Raw genomic sequence first — 15091 nt, forward strand, 5'->3', positions numbered from 1 at the left:
TTGAAAAACGTATTACTGACACATATGTGTACCTGCACATACACAGGAGAAACACTGAAGGGGTAATACTGCAAGTCACTAACGAGTCCCCTCTGGGTGTGCAGTTTGGTGACTAAAAGGCACAGAGGATACTTTTTAAACTTCTTGACAAGTATGAAGGACACAGATTCAGAGGTACAGCAGTTTGAAAGGAAGTGTTGTATGGTACTATTGAATGGTACTATCCAGGACACACAAACCACAATCCCATCTGCCTTTCCAGTCCATAATATTTTTTTCATACAGATGCTTCACTGACTCTCACTAGCACATTTATAAAGTTGGCAAGGTAAGGATTATTATCTCCATTTAACCAATAAGGAAATAGCCTCAGAAGTAATTCAGTCATCAAACTAACAAGCAGCAGAGCGCTGGGGCTCCATGACACAGTGTCCTGTTACAAACAAGGATGACTGTCACATAGCTCTCCAGAAGCTAGGATCCAGCAGTGACTGCCCATCGGGCTCCAGAAAGTCAATGTCAAAGCGTGGGCATCAAATGCATGGTGGGGCAGGGCAGCCTGTGGCAACCTTAACAACATTCCATATAAAAAGTGCAACAGTGGCTCGTTGCTTCATTAGCACCCTGCTCTTAGGAACCAAGCAACTCTGTCCTTAAATAAAAATTTGGTCACTATCAAATGTAGAACAAATACTTAAAAAAAATCAAGCCAGTTACACTTACCTCTACTGTTCCTGCGGCAAACAAGCCATGCACAGCATTTACGTCACAAACGTTACTCTCCCTAGAACAGTGAAGTGGTGAGGGGGAGCACGTTAGCGTCGACTTTAGGAGAGGGGTACCCAGTTAACTTCCTCAGTAACCAAATACCATGGAGAAAGAAGACACAGGCTTTCTCGCTTACCTGCCTGTGAAAAACACCGAGGCATGAAAGGGTTAAGTGTCTGGCACAAGCGACCACAGTGTCTGACCCCTGGGGAGATGCTCAGTCTCCCAGGGGATGAGACAGGGAGTACTTCCTGCTGAAATACTAATCCAGGGCCATGACAATAAAAGGGTCATTCTGCTTTCTCAGTGTACTTTCTCCCAAGGCAAAAACGCAGGCTGTACCTGTGCCAGCCCTGAGACCTGACTAGCTCATGTCGGGGGTACAGCTCTAGGCCTCATTTCTTTGTCTGTAGAATGGATACGTCACCTACCTCATTTAGTTGTTGGGAGGGTTAAATGGAAAAGTTACAGACTATTCAACACAGCGTCCAGAGCTTACAAGACACTCAATAATAATGGCTATTATAAACAGAAGATTGTGCAGCTAAAGAGCAGATAACTTTTTATTATTCAACAACGCACCATGAAGTGACTATCATTTTAAAAATAAGAGCATTTCAAGTCAATGTGAAAAGAAATACTGAGAATTTAGCCTGATTTTTATCACTACATGTTCTTCCAACCCTTAAAAACCCTTTTAAAGCAATAAGGAAAACCCAACAAGCTCTTTATATACATATATGTAACCCAGCTTCCATCCTTTACTAGCTGTGTGACTTGGACAAGCTACTTACCCTCTCTGAGCCTCAGCAGCCCTATCTGTAGAATGGAGCTAATAATAGCACCTACCATAAAAATCTGGTACTTAACATGAGTTACTATATATAAAACACTGAATACTGCCTGACATAGTAAGCCCCTTCACTATTATTGTTGTTACTATTACTCAATATAATTATTATTATGACATTCATTTTTTTTTTTTTTAAACATGTCTTTATTGATTTCAGAGGGAGGAAGGGAGAGAGAGAGATGGAAACATCAATGATGAGAGAGTCATTGATCGGCTGCCTAGCCCGCAACCCGGGCATGTGCCCTGACCGGGAATCGAACCCTGATCTCCTGGATCCTAGGTCGATGCTCAACCGCTGAGCCACGCCCAGCCGGGCATGACATTCATTCTTAAAGGACCTCTCTTTAAATAAAACAAGTGTAGACAATAATGTATGATAAAAGGAAAATGAAAAAGCCTTAAACTTCTGCTAGCAAAAACATAAAAAATAAAACATTTTAAATGTTACACCAAGTTAATTCAAAATTTCTCCGCAAGATATCATAAAACAAAATCATGAATGAAAATTTAAAGAACACTACAAAAAATAAACTGAAAAATTTAGTGAGTTTTAAATCTTGAGTATATTTTTTAAAAAATAAAAATTCTGAGAAATCACCAGGACTTTTAGTGATTTCTTTAAAGAAAAAACTTAATGCTACTCCTTTTAATTAAGTTGCCCGGAGTATTGCTTAAATGCAATACATTGTTTGATAATAACTTGAGCATCTGGCTCCATCTCCTGGCCAAAATAAATACCGCAGGGTTCTTAAAACAAAATACTCACGCAGCATCCATCTGTAAAGGATTTAGGTACCGTCCTTGTTCTAAGTTTAATCTATAAACTTCAGAGCTGCAAAGTAATACACAAAGTTTAAAATATGGTAAACTACAATAAATGTTTCTTCAAATAAACAATTTTTAGAACTATATATATATACGGGGTGGGCAAAAGTAGGTTTACAGCTGTGAGTACACAAAATTTATTCTTGCATTATTTACTAATTGTATTATTTTCTATATGAACTGTATGTGTACTCACAACTGTGAAACTACTTGTGTGTGTATGTGTGTGTATCACTCATAAGGCATCACTTCCTTTTGTGAAATACAAAAGTGGACTCTAAACTAAAAAATAATCACTTTATGTGTGTGTTTGTTCCAGTACAAAAGTGATTTAAACCACCGATGTGCCAAGGAAATATTACGAAGTCAACAGGTAGACTATTATTTATAAACACCATGGGGAATGCTAGATCCAAAATGTATCTGGATGGGTATATAAGACAAGACTAGAAGGAGATACAATAAAAGACTCATGAGGGTTTCCTCTGGAAGGTATGAGTGATTTTTTCTTCTTTATGCTTTTTTATATTTTCCAATTTTCTAAAATGGATATGTATTATTTTTATAATCACAAAGAAGGCAGCATTTAAGGATAAAAGCTTTTAAATACCACACAATGGTGCTAAGAAACTGACTTCCCCACTAATATGACCCCATTAAGCTCCCCACGTCTCTCTCTAGATTTAGAGTGCCACGCTAATGAGTCAAGGATGCAGTTCCTACAAGAGCCAGTCACTTTGGAGCTACACCGTGAGCAAATGAAAGGCAGGGATCGTGGCGTATTCTTTCAATTCCTCTCCTCAACTCAACAGAGTCATCTGGGGAAATGAGAAAACAAAGGGTGTTAGACCCAATACCTTGCGCCAACGAAGTATAAGTCACAGGATGGATAATGGTAAGAGAAATCTCTCCCAAACTTTGGAATTCTGGTTTTGTAGTAAAACCCTGATTGGGAATGGAATTCAATGTATCTGTCATTATGTAAGAAGACAATCTGAAAATGAAACAAGAAAATCTGTTTGCTTAGGATCCAGGTAAAGTGTTTATTTCAGCGCTAAAACTAGCAAAGCAAGAAAACCTCTGATCCCTCTCACCCTCCTTCTTTCTCTCTGTAAACACACATGTATATACACACAACTTTCCATCATGATTAAAAATTGTGATTAAGAACCAAACCTCTCCAGTGGGCACCAAATGCCGTCCTGCATCTTAGGCAGTTTTTCTGCAAACCTTACCTTGTAAATGAAAGGCCTAAAACAAACGCCCTTCGTTTATGTGGCAACAACACTTTATAACACAGAGCACTGCTCAGTAACCTCAATGAGTAATTTCCCATTTTAATAATCTCACCATGACCACACAGGGTTTGATAAATTTGTATAAATTCAACTTTAATGTATTACAAAGTTATCTTTAAAATCTGCAGGTAGTATTTAAAAGCAAATTATGAATATCTAGACTAAATACATCATAAAATTACATGTCCCTAAATACACGACAAATGGCTGCCACAGGCAAATGGGTAAACTGTACACCAGTTTCCAGAACTGAGCACAATATGTATGTAGCCATGTCAGCCCAGAAAACTCAATTTCCTTTAAGAGAACATCTGACATCATTAAACGTTTTTCATTAAAATTAAATAAGGCAAGGAAAGAAAAAAATGTATATAGGTGGCTGTTCTGACCTGTCTCAGAATATGCCATATCACTTATTTGCAGGGTTAATAAAATTAAACATACAACACTGCTATTTTACTTTTCACATATGAATATGAAAGCAACCTGGCAAATAACACTAGTTTTAATGCAATAATGAAATGACATACCTAGACTCTAAGATGGTCTACAAAACATGACTGCTACCAATTCTTAAAAATACAGATTAAGGCCCAGCTGGGCGTGGCTCAGCGGTTGAGCATCGACCTAGGATCTAGGCAATCGGGGTTCGATTTCCGGTTGGGCCACATGCCCAGGTTGCGGGCCGGATCCCGTCAGGGGTGTGCAGGAGGCAGCCGATCAATGACTCTCTCATCATTGATATTTCCATCTCTCTCTCTCCCTCTCCCTTCCTCTCTCTGAAATCAATTAAGATATATCTAAAAAATATATATAGACAGATTAAGGTTTCATATTTTTTATATTAGACTGGACAAAAGCTATCTCTTTCACTGTTTTAAAAGATACTATATATTATACATGTGACAAACTAAAAATATATTAATAGAAAATGAAAGGTTTTACTACACAGTCATTTTTAACTATTCTTATCATAGAAATAAGTCCCACCCACCCAAGCCTTGAGGATAGCCAGTGCAAACCAGTCGAGCATACCTTTGAATAGTCATCAGACAGTGTTTCGAAGGTGACAACTGAAAAATAAGAAATAGTAGGAAAAAAACAATCATCAATTCTCAAGTTTTTAATAAAAATGCAAACTTAATGCAATGATTCTAATTCAACACAAAAATTATATACAAATGCTGGGCTTTTTTCCCGTTTTTGCACCCACATAAAACAAGAACAAAGTTGCCATATTATATTGCTCCCACAACACCAAATGAAGAGTTTAAAGCTTTACCATTTCTCAGTACTGATCAACTAGATTTTCTGCAGAATTGAAGGCAATTAAAAATAGATAATTCACAAAACATAATGACTTCTAAATTTTCCCACAGTTTTTCTGAGATGTTCAAAATAAAATAGACATTAAAGAACATTCAAAAATTGTTGCTTAAAAAGATAACAGTAACCTTTTATTCATTCACAGTATATCTGGTAAACAAAAATAAGGAGTGAAAACAGTTGTTATTAGCAGCACATGGAGTTTGTATTGGGTGGAACAAGTTAGGAGGATACATATCCCACCCTTTTCCCTCAATCTGAGGGAAAACATGAGGCCACCTGATAAAAAATACCTGAAATTTCCCATTTTAGGCCGCCCTCTGTGCTAGGCAGAATGGCCCCCCACTGACTTTCCCTGTATACAGTTCCCTTTTCTGGAGAGTGTGGATGAAACCTGTGAATGTGATGAGACACCACTCTTGTGATTCAGTCATATTATAAGGCAAAAGGGAGACTTATAATCACATGAGCCCTTTAAAAGCAGAGTTTTCTCCCGCCTGCAGCAGAAGGGGAAGTGAGAAGGAGAACAAGAGGATCCAGTGAGCCGTAGCTGGTTCGAAGATGGAGGGGACCAGGTGACGAGGAATGTTGGCAGCCTCTAGAAGCTGAGAGTGGCCCCAGGCTGACAGCCAGCAGGAAACAGGACCCAAGTCCTACAAATGCAACAAACTGCACCCTGCCATCCTGAAAGTATGGAGGTGGATTCTCACCCAGAGCCTCTGGATAAGAGTTCGACCTGGCCGACTGCGGCAAAGTCTTGATGGACTTCACCCACAGAACTGTGAGCTAGTAAGTGGATGTTTAGGCAATTTGTTACACAGCAAAGAAAACTAATACACAACCCATTCCCATCTTAACAAGCAGAAAAGCAGCCAAATATAAAAAGCTATTTTCATGAATTCAAATTTAACTTCCTACTTACCTTCTGAATCTAAACACCTTTCAAACTTCAAGGATAATTGATAAGTGTCATAGCATCGAACTCGAGGTTTATATGTTCCTATAAAAAAATTAATGTGAGGTAAAACCTAAAGAACATACTTTTCATTGTCAATATCCTGCAGTATGTTGAGTAGACTCTGCTCAGAGGTAAGTAGGATTCACTATAACCATATCAAAGGAAAATAATTTAGAAGCAGCCCTCCCCAACGTCCCAAGGGGAAATGAACAAGAATATAAACAAGCAAGTTACAGAAAATGAAATACAAATAATTAACACACCTCACGAATAATCTAACGCAGTAGACTAAACACTGAAATCACTGTCCATCAGAATGGCAGAGGTGAAAAGACGGCTAACACGGTGCTGGTGCGGGTGTTATAGAAAGTGCTTTCACACTCTGTTGGTGATTACTACAAACTGTTGGAGGAATGTGCACAATGCAAGGCTAGGGCCCTTCACATTTTATCTTATATGCTTCCGCAGTGCTTGCGTTTTACATGTTTATCATGTTTGCAATCAAAAAGAAAGATCTTTAAAAACCAATAAAGATATTTCAAAAAGAAAAGAATGTGGCAGTCCCATGTTTACTGGCATGTATCAAAGCCCAAGGTCTCACTTTAAAATAGTACAATGTATAAATATATATACACACACATAGTATATAGTTACATGCCACTCAACAATGGTGACACGTTCTGAGAAATGCATCGTTAGGCGATTTCATCACTGTGGGAACAGCGCAGGGTGCACTCACACAGACCTAGCTGGTACAGCCCACGACTATAATTGTATGTGCTGTACTTTTACACGACTGACAGCACAGTACAGTTTATTCCAGCCTCACCACAAACATGAGCAATGTGTTGTGCTATGATGTTACAATGGCTAAGACATCACTAGGTGATAGGAATTTGTCAGCTCCATTTTAATCTAATGGGACCATGTATACATAGCCTGTCGTTGACCAAAACATCATTATGAAGCACATGACTATATGTAGTATACTGTTACATATATAATATATAGTATACATGTTACATATACAATATAAAGTACATATAATATATAATATGCAGTGTGTATATTGTATGTAATTACTTACATACATAAAACTATGTTAGCTAAACATGAAACTGGAGGCTAAGAAATGTGGACAGTGTTACTACTGAGACAACCATTACACAGAACAAAGAGATAAGCATGTAGCTGTATAAAGTTCTGTCAAATAAGAAAGTGGTTGAAAAAGGGACATAAATGGATGATGTCAGGCCGCAAAAAAATGTGTGTGGACAATACACAGGATATATATACAAAAATCAAACCAAAAATGGTTGGGTAATGTTGCTCTAAATTATAATACATTAAATGTTCCCATATTCATGGCTCTTTGATACTGATGAATAATGCTAACATAAAATTTTAGTGACATAAAAATGTTAAGTATGTGACAGAAAATTATGTTAAGAGTGACCTTTCTGGGTGGGAATGTAACATGACCTGACCACTTTGGAAAAATGTCTGGTGTCTTTTTATTAAACTCAACGCATGCCTACCCTTATGACCTAGCAATGTCCTCAAAATAGACTGCACATAGTGCTTTATCAGTAAAAGCCAAAAGAGGAAATAGGCCAGGTGTCCACCCAGTGCACAAGGATAGTAAAACGTGGTAAAGTCCTATGAGGAAATGCTGTTTGCTAATAAAACAGGTCAAAATACTGGTACATGTAACAAAATGTGACTCTCAAATACGAAGTCCAAGGGGAAAGAGTCTTACACAAAGAGAACACATAGTGTATGACTGCATTTATATAAAGTTCTAAAACAGGCTAAGCTTGTCTGCGGTAAAAAAATAAAAATAAAAATCAGAGCAGAGGTTGCCTGTGCACAGGTGGAGCAGGGTCAACTGTAAGGGGTGTGAAGGAAGCTTCTAGGTAAAAGGAATGTTCTAAACCTTGACAGGGGTTTGGGCTACACAGGTGTCCCATTTGTCAAAACTCATCCAGTGGTATGCATTTCACTGTATGTGAATTTACCTTAAAAAGCCATAAATAAATACTGAACTTGAGTTAATGATATACACGCTTAGGTATTTAGGAGTGGAGTATACTGGTATCTGCAACTTGCTCTGAAATGCACTCAAAACCAGGATGGGGGATGGATGGACAGAAAAACATATAATGAAGCAAATATGGCAAACTACTGAAGATTCCAGGGGGTGGGTAAATGGATGGTCACCGTATAATTTTTTCAATATTTTTATATGTTTTAAATTTTTTTATAATAAAGTGTTAGAGTAATTTAAAAAGTGACCTATGCCATCACAATATTTCCTGATATGAAATTTACATAAATCATTACCAAAAAGATGCTTACCAGTTGCTAAAATATATTGCCCATCTTTTGAAACCTTAATAGTGGTACAAACAGTAGGCATTTCAAAATCCTGAATAAGTTCGATTCTCCTCCGGACATCTACGAAGAGAGAAAATACGCAGCTGATCTAATTATCACATGATTACTCTATATCATAGGAAGACACAGCATGCAGAGCCGTCACTACAGCCAGGTCTGCAAGATCACACATTCCAAGCCTTGGGAAAACCCACAAATGTAGCACACCACTACACAGCAAGGTTTCTTCTCAGCTCATACATTATTTTTCTAAGCTAAGTATCTTATTTTAATTTTTCAAAAGAAAAAGTATCATCACTAATTGAAAAACATTTGGTTTTAAGACCTGGATAATGGGGCAACAGAATAAACATCAAACCGCTATCATTACTCAATCATGACTAAGACAAAAATTTTACCATTTTTTTTCCTCCTAAATAATAACAATTTTAAACTTTCAAAATCCTAAGTTTATATTAGAAATGGCTACCAAGTTGCCCCTGTTGGCAGCACTGATCTACAGCCAAGAGGATTCAAGCTAGAAGAAGACTTGGAGAGCTCTCTGAACCAAAACCCTAACAGACTCACAAAAACTGGTTCTCTCCTACAAGAAGTGTGGACTCTTGCTGGTTGCTATCATAATAATGTGCCCATTATAAGGACTATTTATGACTCTATGGCCCAGTACTGCCTTGTCTATTAAATACAAATATAAGATTCAGCCCACTCAATCTGGAAGACATGATAGTTTTGAGATGGGTTGGCAGAAATGTCAGTGAGCCATTTTCCCCCCTGAGTAATCTGAATCTATTTTCTTACATACTAGAACACTCGACTAGAAGGAGAGAATTAGAAAAAATCAGAACCAGTAAACATTACCAAAGCAGCAATTTTTGTACTCCTTCGATGTAAAGTTTGAATTTTCGAACTTTAGTACTATATAAAGCCCAGTCTTCCAAGATGCCTGCCTTGGGGTATTTATTAAACATCCAGAAAAACCCTTTAATATAGGTCTTTGATTTTTAGAGAATAACAAATAAAACATATGGGAATATAAGTCATCTGTCATTTATGACAAACTACAACAGAGAAAATATAATGAAAATTTGTCCAAAATAATTTGAGTTAAAAACTGATCTTACATGCCTATCTTCCCTGCTGCCATAACTTAAAGAATCAAAATCTTCTGCAATGATCTTTTATTGCTCATGTTCACGTCCTGTATGTAAAATTACTTTATTCAGAAGAAAATGTTAATTGTCTCTATATTGCAAATACTGCAAATGGATTTAACAAATGGAAAAAGATTTTGACACACTGGAGAACAAAGCAATTGTGGAACTGTTAGGAAACAATCCCCCTTGGGTCTCTGACATTCCTACACATCTTGTTGGGTATGGCAGGACAGCCAGACCCTGGCCACTCCTTTACCTGAGCCATTTCTCAGGGTTATATATGAAGCTGGGAACCTTGACAGGTACAATAACATGTCTCCTCTAGACAAAGAGCAGGTTTTCTTACTGCTTGCTATAAAAGCAGTGGGCTTCCCAGACTTGGTGTTCCTCAGTTGCAACACAAACCCACTGCATAAAGACATCCATCAGGGTCATACCCAGTGCCCCATGGGGCTTAAGGGGAAGTAGGAATGACAGATATGCTGACATGCGTACTATATGCTATGTCATGTGAGAAATGGAGTCCTTGTCTCTGGCCCAGGAGTATCACATCTTCTGCTATTATCCATGAAACAGTAAAAGGCTAACTTATTAGCTTTTAAGCAGTTAAAATCAAATCCCACACTCACCAGGAACATTCCAACCACAAAAAAGATTTCTTAAGAAGGGAAAGGGCAAAAAGTTTGTCTTCCACTGCGTATTTGTAAACCTTCACGTAAGTATAGTAACAATAAATGAGTGAAAGGTTTATAACATGGATTATGAATGTAGCTGAAGTAGGAAAACTAATACTCACCAACATCTTTCTTCTGCAGTGCTCGCTTCTTCCTGTCAGAAAGCCACTAGAGAGAATGAAGAGACTTTATTTTAAAATATATTTACCCGAATTGTTTTTCTGCTGACAAAAATAACACATGCTCACATTAAAAAAATTTAAAACCTTGTGTGAATATGTAATATAGAAAATAAAAATATTCTGCAATCCTAACCCTACTGTTAACATATCCTCTGGATTTTTTTCCTTGTACATATTTACATATATTAGATAATAAATTTTTACAACTACCATGTTTTACACAAGAGAAAACTAATTCACTTAAAGAAAAAACAATAAGCCTCAAATATTATGGGTTATAATTAATATATGGAACAACTCCATCTGTTTAAGTGAAATTTTAAAAAGCAAGCCATTAGAAGGGGTGCTTGAGTACTCAACCTATGATCCAGGAGATCGAGGTTGGATTCCGGGTCAGACCACATGTCCAGATGGCAGGCTAGACCCCCAGTAGGGGGCGTGCAGGAGGCATCCGATCAATGACCCTTCCCCATCATTGATGTCTCTCTCTCTCTCTCTCCCTTCCTCTCTCTGAAATCAATAAAGACATTATTTTTTTTATAATATATACTTTTTACAAAGAACAAAAGTACATAAATAACTGACTAAACAGCTGACATTCAATAATAAAGCAATGATACTTTTGAAAGTCATAGTTACCGGATTAGCGGACTTTGTTCTGTAATTAATGTCCCCCAGTCTGGCGGCAGCAGTAATGACGCTGCACGGACGTGAGGAAGCATTCATCACCCGCCCCCATCCTCCCCGCTCGCTGAGCCTATGTCCTCCACACCTGGGCTCCTGCTTCTCCGACAGGCCAAGTGCATCCCCACAGTGGGGCACTGGCACCTCCCGTTCCCCCGGCACAGAGACTCCTCCCCAGACCTCCACAGGACCGGCTCTTCCCATGACCCACGTTCCTGCTCAAACACCACCTCCTGCAAAGAGGCCTTCCCCGAAGGCTTCACCCACCACCCTTCACCCACAGCGCCCCTCTTCCAGCCACTCCTCGCTCAGAGCGCTTACCCTTACGGGGCGTTTCCTTCCGGGTTGCTCACTCAGTAACCTTTCTCCCAACGGGGAACCTCACCTAGCGGGTACCCCAAAACTTAGAACAGGGCTCCCCGCGCATCGCCGCTTCTCAACAAACGCGCAGGACGAGCAAGACCAGAAAGGTCACGTGTGAAGGACAGTTGGAAGACGAGCAATTATTTAACCCGAATTCTGAGAGGGAAGGAGGGAAGGATCTAATCCCCGGCTCCAAGTCTTTCAGGCGTGGACGCGCGGAGACGAGCTCTACCGAGCCTGACTTCCGAGGGCAGCGAGCACCACGCTACCGGGCGGCACGTTTTTTAAAACCCCGCCCCAACGAGTCTTCTGAAAACGTAAACGGGCTTCAGCAAAAAAAACGTTTCCTCTCCCTGGCAGCGCCCGCCCGGGAAGAAACCCGGCCATCACTTAGAAGCAACAAAACCCAAAGTTCAGCGCTTCCGCGCGCGGCCCTGGAGCGGTGACCTCTCCGGATCCGCTGCATAACTGAAACGTGGGAAGGCCGTCAGAGAGCCGCTGATGTCCCCTGATGGTCTCCTCTGATGTCCGAGGACTCAACGAAATCACGTTACGTTCAGCAAGTTTCAGAAATACTACCCCCCGCCCCCCGCACAAACTCTGCAACGCCGCGTCCGCAGGCGCCTTGCTAACAGGATTTCCAAAACTCGGCGTATAACCGGCACTCGGCAAACACCCGCTAACGCGGCACGGACACGAGGGAGACGGGCCTGTCCATGGCCGTCCCCGTTCCCCCCTCGGCGCCACGGCGGCGGCGAGCACCCTTCCCCAGGAGCCCGAGGGGGCGCGTCCTCTGTCCTCCAGGACCTGACGAAAGTCCCCTCAGAGCTCTCCGGCCCTGCTCGCCCCTCGGCGTGGTGACAGGAGTGTCCCCGTCCACCGGCACCGACAACTCCCGCGACCCCGTCTCCGGCCGGGACCTCCCCGAGGGGGGCGACGACGGCCCAGCGACAACAAGCCGGGGGCCAGGCCGAGGAGCGGGGCGGCTGCCCCACGGGGAGGACCGTGGCGACTCACCTCGGGAAGGGACTTGCCGCAGCTGAGGCTGTAGATCTTCACCTCGTTGAGGCTGGACACCTGCATGGTGGCGCCGCGAGCGGCGGCCGCGCAGGCTCCGCGTCGCTCTCCCAGCCGGCGCACGCGAGCGGCAGCTCCCGGGGCCCCGGCGGCGCGCGGCGCTGGCTGATGACGCACTTCCGGCGCCGGAAACGAGCCGGGTCCCGGAAGAGGCCGAGCCGCGTGGGAGGGACGGGGAGTGGCCGGATGGCGGAGCCGGGGGACCAGCTGGGCTGCGGGAGACCAGGAGGCGGGGAGGACGAGCGAGGGTCCCGCGGGGCGACCCGGGGGCGGGGAGGACGAGCGAGGGTCCCGCGGGGCGACCCGGGGTCGGGGAGGACGAGCGAGGGTCCGGCGGGGCTGCCGGCGACCCGGGGTCGGGGAGGACGAGCGAGGGTCCGGCGGGGCGGCCCGCGACCCCGGCCCGGGGAGGGTCGGGAGCGGCTCTCCCTCCGCGCGGCGTCCTGAGCGGCACGGTGGCCTTAGCGTCGCCTCCCCGGCCGGAGAGTCGCCGTCCCGGGCAGGGGGCTGGCGGCGGGCGGCTGACCCCAGGCCCTGCGGGCTCCGCGGAGGGAATTCGGGGTGGAAGTGTGTTTTCTCTCCACTGTTTCTGCAACATTACATTACAAATAAATGCAATTTAAAAATCGGTGTCTTTTAAAAAATGTTATTTTGGTCTGGATTTGTTAGACATTCATCCGTTAAAGAAGGAAATAAAAGAAAAAGCATAAAAAAAAAAAAAGTAGTAGAAGAAAGTGGAGATCAGGGGAGAGGTGACTTAAGCCTGATGTCCTCTGAGTCGCGAGCGTGGCCGCGGCAGCCCCAGCCCCTCGCGCGCGCCGTTTTCCCAAAGCTCGCAGGCTCTGGCGGGGGTCCCCCGTTCCCGGGACAGCGCTTCCTGCGGCCGGGGCTCGGGCGCTCTGGGCTCGGATGAAAACCCGAGAGTGCGGGTTAACCGTGCCGAGGGCCCCTCGGCAGCTGGAGCGTGACCCTCCCTCCCCTCCGCCGGTGACCAGGGCGGGCCGCTTGGAGCACAGGCTGTATTAGTTCGTGGCAAGAAAGGCTTTCTGGGCTCAGCAGCTTGTTCGTGTCGTACCTGTCAAAGCCCCAGCCCCCATTCTACCTTCTGCCTGAGAGTCTGCGGAACCGCGCAGGACGGGGGAGGCAGTGTGGCACGAGTGGGCAGATCACGGGCTTCCGAGTGGTAATAAAGCAGGCCTTTTAAGCAGGTCATAAACATAGAGAACACTGATTTTCCAAAATATGCAGGATGACTTTCAAGAAATCTTGAATAATTTTATGCACAATATTTTTTATTATTGTCAAGAATGTACTGTAAAAGTCCATTGCCTAAAACAATAGTATCACTTACTAAGGGCTATGTATTAGATATAAAGTATATAGATAGGCCCTACTCCTCACTTTAATAATTAAGGGCCCTAGACCAAATATTTCACTTTATTCAACCCTATTTCCCACTGACCCCTAGATTTGCCTTCTGTATCATTAGCATCAGGTTCATTATCCTGAATTTGAATCTTTGCCCTCAGAGAAATCTTAAAAATATTGCATCAGATAGTATCACACCCCTGCTTAAATCCACGCCCCTGCACACATGTTTACACCCAAACTCCCTCCTGATGCTGAAAAGAGCCTACACGACCTGCTTCAGCCTCTCTCTCTCTCTCTGACCTTCTCTGAGAGTGCTTTTCGGTGACTGCAGCCACAGTGTTTTCTTGCTTTTCTGGCCCCAGGGTCTTTGCACTTGCTGTTCTCTCTGCCTGGAATGCTCTGATCTCAGCTTTTCCATGGTTGGCTACTTTGTACCATCCAGATCTCAGCTGAAATGTCACCCCCTCCAAGGTTCTGTCTCTGACCTGGGGGAGCTCCTCCTTCACCCCAGCAGCCTGGCCCATATCCACAATCATATCCACATGCTCTTTTATAGTGGCTCCTCCTCCTCCCCAGCAGCCTCGATCTCATCCAGAGGCTGTATTGACTGTCTTGATCATATTTACTATCTGAAATGACTTTGTTCCTTGACACATCAACTTTTTCGTACTCTGATTCCTATATGCTCACTAGAGTGGAAGCCCCATGAGAAGGGGACCTTATCCATCTGGCTGCTGCATATGTAATTATATGCAATGCCAAGAATAAAACAAATATAAGTATTTGTTGAATGAATGAAAGAGGAAGATGCTACTCTAAGTGATCATCAAAGACTGTGCTTCTGCCCTTCAGACTCTCAGTGATCTCGTGGTCGTCTTCTTGCCTGTCTGACCCCTGTCTGTCTGCTGTGTCTGAGTTTCCCTGGAGTGCTGAAGTGCTGATGGCTAGCCAAGCCTTTCCCAGCCCAGGATACTAAGCCCTCCCATCTCCCTATATCTCTCAACCATCCCTTAGCTTGTGCATAATCTGTGGAGGAATTGTCCATACCTTAAGAATGCCATTAAAGCCCGGCCGGCATGGCTCAGTGGTTGAGCATTGACCCATGAACCAGGAGGTCACAGTTCGGTTCCCAGTCAGGGCTCATGGCCAGGTTTTGGGCTC

General features: G+C 42.9%; 1 protein-coding gene across 1 annotated transcript in view; it reads right to left on the minus strand.

Moving 5' to 3' along the window:
- NOL10 (nucleolar protein 10) overlaps positions 1-12680 on the minus strand; it is a 67020-nt gene extending 54340 nt beyond the window's left edge. Inside the window, exons 1-8 of the mRNA XM_081157156.1 lie at positions 12500-12680; positions 10376-10421; positions 8387-8485; positions 5993-6070; positions 4780-4817; positions 3304-3440; positions 2388-2453; positions 724-784 (exon numbers count right to left, since the gene is read on the minus strand). Coding sequence (XP_081013282.1) covers positions 724-784; positions 2388-2453; positions 3304-3440; positions 4780-4817; positions 5993-6070; positions 8387-8485; positions 10376-10421; positions 12500-12565 — 591 coding nt within the window. The 5' untranslated portion in view covers positions 12566-12680. The remainder of the gene's footprint in view (positions 1-723; positions 785-2387; positions 2454-3303; positions 3441-4779; positions 4818-5992; positions 6071-8386; positions 8486-10375; positions 10422-12499) is intronic.
- Positions 12681-15091: the final 2411 nt, after the last annotated feature.

The sequence above is a fragment of the Miniopterus schreibersii genome, assembly GCF_964146895.1.
Source record: "Miniopterus schreibersii genome assembly, chromosome: 13".
Lineage (NCBI taxonomy): Eukaryota > Metazoa > Chordata > Mammalia > Chiroptera > Miniopteridae > Miniopterus > Miniopterus schreibersii.